This window comes from Aplidium turbinatum, chromosome 15 (genome assembly GCF_918807975.1).
Source record: "Aplidium turbinatum chromosome 15, kaAplTurb1.1, whole genome shotgun sequence".
Classification (NCBI taxonomy): Eukaryota; Metazoa; Chordata; class Ascidiacea; order Aplousobranchia; family Polyclinidae; genus Aplidium; species Aplidium turbinatum.
In genome coordinates, this window is record NC_137486.1 from 20,596,082 (window position 1) to 20,601,061 (window position 4,980).

The window sequence follows — 4,980 nt, forward strand, 5'->3', positions numbered from 1 at the left end:
TATGCTTTTATTTGCGCCCATTGCGATAACATACAGTACACTGCGATCACAGATGCGATACAACAGACGACAAGAAGCAGCGAAGTGACATATAGTCTTCGAGTCAGCTGCTTTCCTTATTTTGACTTGCCATTAAGTGTCTTTCGCCGAGACACAGCCGCGTGCTCTGGAGCGGTGTTGAACCCACGTCCTTTCGAACGTCGCGCAGACGTTCTCATCACTCGGCTATGCAGCCGACTTTAGAGTTGCATGAGAAGCTGGGAGTGAACTTCGTTAAAATCCTTCAAGAATTTTCGTTTATCATCTTATTAGTAGAATTATTCGACCATTTAATTGACTGCTTTTCGGTAATATCCCATTAAACTACGTCATTGAACCCTTCCAAGTCTCTTTCCTGGTAAGAGATAGAAAGAAATCGTGACATTACTTGATTTAAGGCAGATTGTTTTGATGTCAAGGGTGAAAATATGAAAATTAGTTCTTCGTTTCGGTCACAGAAGCAATGTTAAATGAAACTTGATCTTCACGAAATTTGAATAAGTTTCAGTTTTGGTGAATTGTAGCCCAGCTTTTTGTTGAGTGACTGTGTGCAGGAAACAGAAGATTTCTGTTAGTCCTGCCATACCAGCATACAGCCAACGTTACAGTATTAAATTCATTGTTAACCATGTCATCATTGATCCTATGATGATGTGATCATCGATCCTATCATGGTATCATGTTTAATCTCAAGATGGTGACATGTTAATCCTGACCTTGATGCCAGTGTTCCAACTATAAAGTGTCACTGTGATTTCTCATTGCGGATGAGTTTGATGTATTGATAGAACAGGATCGCGTCTTTGGTGGACACGTGATCAGTAGCCTACGTTTAGGCCACTGTATGAAGATAGCCATCACGATTAGCCTCCATGCTTTTCAAATTAATCGTAATGTTTAACAACCAGGCAAAAACCTTGAAACAAGAACAATGACTAGTTTAATGCAACTTTTCGGGTAAAACGATGTGATGGAAATTTGTTTTGTTTCAAGTTATTTTCTTGGGTGTCGCAATGAAAATGTTTTATTTATCTTAAGTCTCAAGTTACGGAAACACGTTTTCTTGGCCTTTCGTGTTGCTTTTGCACATTTTCATGAAATACTTGTGGCCACAGCAAAGCGTCAGATTGAATTATTGCATGTATTGTGAGACGTCATTTGTACGTGCTGTTTTGTAGCAGCATAAATGTGTTTTGAGCGTCATCAGTCTTTGTAGGTACTGTGCTGGCGAATAGTAAACAAATCAAAATAATTCGCCAAGTTTTATGTTGAATATTTGTTTGGTTGAAAATCTTCATCCTCTGACTGACAAAGCCTTGATAATTCCTGGTAGTTTTGCATACTGGTGGAGGCTTTTGACGCAGGGCCGGTTACCGAGATTGACAGAGTGAAGTTTCTGATTGTTGAAGTGCTGTTGCCGGGGATCTATTCCATCCCTAGGTGCCGCTGAATAGAGAGCAATCCTTGAACTGCGTCGCTTAAGCGCACACTCCGAGAATCGAAACAACGCTGCTTGATGCTGTGACTTTTGTGATTATTTTTATGTTGGAATGCAGTTTGATCATTTGCCACTTAAGCTAATAGAAACTAACTTTTCAAGTCACCCTCTGTTTTGTGTCAAGTGATATAGGAAGACACATATTTGGTATTTGTCGTAAGTTTGTATTGAAAGTAACCAGAAAATAAATTTTGTTGCAGTGTAAAGATATAGTAGAGTGCTGTTGCATCTTTATACGATTGTTATTAAAAAAACATTTGTTATTTTACTATGGCGTGTGTTACACTGCTTTTATTGGTCATTGGTGCTTGTTTTGCCCAACAAGTTAATGCTCTTGATTGCATATTCGGGGCTGAATACTTAGCAAACGGAGCTGACGGAAAAGTTTACAAAGGGGAGCTTGAAGTGGTTACGTGCCCCCCTGATTGGTTCAGAGCTACTTGCCAGCGTTATGAGATGAACGTCACCTACGTTGGAGGAGATAAGGGTGAGTTTGGTCAGGTAAAAAATTTGGCCACCACCATATCATTATCTATTTTAATTCCGAATTGCTATTGCTGCTCATTTCTGACTTCATACTACTCTAGGCCTAAGTCGTAAAGTTATAAAAAATCAAGTAAAAAATTATCAAAAACACGAGAATAATGTAATTGGACGTTATTTGAAACAAACAGTTTCAAAACAGTTTTGTCAAGTTCTGTGTTTATTTAGAAATATGGCAACACTTTTTATTCCACACAAGGCTAAAGGTTGTTACCCTGCCAGCAAATAGTTTGTTTGGAAACGATAAATCAACTTAAAAAAGATTGATTTTGGTAGATAGGCATCCCTACTTTAAATAAAATGAAATGTTGAGAATATTTAGTTCTTGTGATAACATAACTGCTTTATTTTTACTTTTTGGTTGGGCTACTTTTGTGCATTAGTTTACCGAATGACGTCATTGGCATGATGAATTAACGTTTCAATGCATTGTTCTGTATTTTTGCATGCCATCATTGAGAAATATTGAGAATAAATCATTAGAACAGTGCACGACTAAACGTGACTTGACTGTTTTCCATTTTAATAACGCCGCATGATTAAACTAAATTCAACCTGAACACAGTTGAAATTATTATTCCAGGGCCTTTGGTGTTCGGTCAGTGCGTTCCCAACGGGAATTGCCCATACAACACTTGCTCCTTATCAGGTCCAAAATTAATGGGAATTTTAAACATCATCTCATCCATAGAGTAAGTGAACAGAAAGAGTATAAAAAGCATACAAAAAACAAACTAGGTTTGTTTTTAATCGCAGCAGTCCAAAAGGTAACCATGTTGTCAAATTGTTCAAATTGTCGTCTAACGCGGTAGATAGGAATCTTGTATAGCCTTGTTACAAATCTGTTTGAAACTACTAAAAGATCCATATCAGCATAAACCTCTCCAACTAAACCTAGATTCGTATTTTGTAAAATAACTTTCTCATATATCAATTGTATTTTTTAAATTTTACTGCATTATCTTATTTTCAACATACAGTATCATACAGTATCATAATGTCCATTGTCCACTCCACCGCAAGAGTATTTTGAAGATATTCTATTTCATCATAAAAGGAAGACATTGATGCTAGCAAGGTTTATAGAGTAGGCCTAAAACATTGTTAAGTATATTCTTCATTTTTGTTACAGTGACTGCATTACCGGCTGTTGTGAGACAGACAGATGCAACCAACAAACTGTTGAAGAAATCAAAGCATCTGGCAGCAGTGCTAGAAGCTCTTATGCCAGTACAATGATGATATTAACACTGGCTTTCATTACAATCAAAACACTTTCATCAGTCTATTGACACTAATAGCATTGAATATATTTCATTCAATAACAACAATTGTAAAAGAAAAAACAGGGACGTAACCATGAGGGGGCTTAGGGGAGCAATCATCCCTCAGAGGTTTATCTTGCTTCTCGAAAAAAGAGTTTTTAATGATAATACAACGTTTTAATGCCATGATATTGCACGTTGAATGACGTTTTATAAATGTGTTCTAGCATTTAGTAGCTCTAGTCTTGAACAAATTATATTTCAAATATTGAAAAATGTTTGTTCCCCCAACGGTTGTTTTGTCCCTCTAACGTTTTCTTTCTATCTGCGTCACTGAGAAAACACAATCATCTTTCATCTGAAACAGGGACACCTAAACTATTCGTACTAGCTCAAGTATCCCTGATCTGAAATCTAAGAAAGGTGACTAAAAGATGTTTACTATTAAATTGACGTTCGATGAACAAATCACGTAGTTGAACCAGCATTTTAAATGCACAAAACCGAGCAAAAAAACGAAATTGTTGTTCATTATACCGTGAGAAATGCCGAGTTGTTGCTTGGTTCGTTTGCTTATTAGTAAATTTTGTTTTTATGAAGCTTGCTATGACTTTTGTCGAAACTGGAGTTTCTAACTTTTAGTAATTTTATATAAAGGTTTATTATTATTAGTTTAATTTAAAATGAATATTAGGATGACATAATGTTTCGATTATTCAAAAATAAACATGTATCATTTACTAATGGAGTCAATTGCATCCTCACCACAGAATCTGATGCTTAAAAATGTCAACAGTTACATACACAAACGTTCAATCACTGTTGTTCATGATAACGAACAATCAACCTTTGTTGTTTGTAAATTGTTTTTGACAAATTTACGACTTTACTGCGTACACATCAAATCAATATGGAACATGAAGAACACGGAAGATATTGTTTGCATTGGGTTCGATTTACCCCATCATAGAAGTTGTTGGCTCCATGCATGGACTAATGGTGAGAGCCCTGGTGTGAAAAATACGGGTGTTTGCTCTGCAGCCTTATTGAGTGTTTGCTCTGCAGCTAAGCAGGAATTAGATTCAGTGCCATTTTTAAAATGTCTTTGGTATGACCCGACAGGGTATCAAACCCATGCCTACTGATTAAGAGGCGAACGCACTAACCACTAAGCCACCGAGCCGGTAATCGCTAAACACACATTTTCGTCTGGAGCATAACTGTTGTTTATAGATTTGTATTCTTTTCGTCGCGTCCTTATCTCATCCATGTCAATATATTCCGCAGCTAGTTTTGCGATATTTGCCATTCCTTCACATCTCACCACTTAGGCTAGTAATCTGCGATGCAAATTTTTGTCTTGTCTTCCTTTTTGCTGCAAAATGTAAATAAAACTATGATATGATTGCTTCTTCACATATTCACCATTAAATCATCTAAACAATTAAGCTATTGATCGTCAAAAATACGGGTGTTTGCTCCGCAACCTGACCGAGTGATAGCTGCAGTGTAAACACCAGATTTAATAACAAAAAACGTAAACTTAAGAATAAATATCGTAGGCTACTATTGATGCTACAAAAAAGTACTCAAAGTCAAGCAGAGAGAATTACATTCAAATGATGCTACTATTCA

The 4,980-nt window shown here is 36.6% G+C and overlaps 1 protein-coding gene across 1 annotated transcript; it reads left to right on the forward strand.

Annotated features, from left to right (window-relative positions):
* Positions 1 to 1,745: 1,745 nt before the first annotated feature.
* Positions 1,746 to 4,764, forward strand: LOC145784599 (uncharacterized). The gene is made up of 3 exons (XM_082596456.1): positions 1,746 to 2,024; positions 2,664 to 2,772; positions 3,213 to 4,764. The coding sequence occupies exons 1-3, from the start codon at positions 1,808 to 1,810 to the stop codon at positions 3,370 to 3,372; spliced, it is 486 nt and encodes a 161-aa protein (XP_082452582.1). The 5' UTR covers positions 1,746 to 1,807; the 3' UTR covers positions 3,373 to 4,764.
* The last annotated feature ends 216 nt before the right edge of the window (positions 4,765 to 4,980 follow it).

Excerpts from the sequence above, each read along its gene's own strand:
- LOC145784599 (XM_082596456.1), top strand. The coding sequence starts at position 1,808 with ATGGCGTGTGTTACACTGCTTTTATTGGTCATTGGTGCTTGTTTTGCC. Across the intron at positions 2,025-2,663 it reads CTACGTTGGAGGAGATAAGG|GGCCTTTGGTGTTCGGTCAG; the intron begins GTGAGTTTGGTC and ends TTATTATTCCAG. Across the intron at positions 2,773-3,212 it reads AACATCATCTCATCCATAGA|TGACTGCATTACCGGCTGTT; the intron begins GTAAGTGAACAG and ends TTTTTGTTACAG.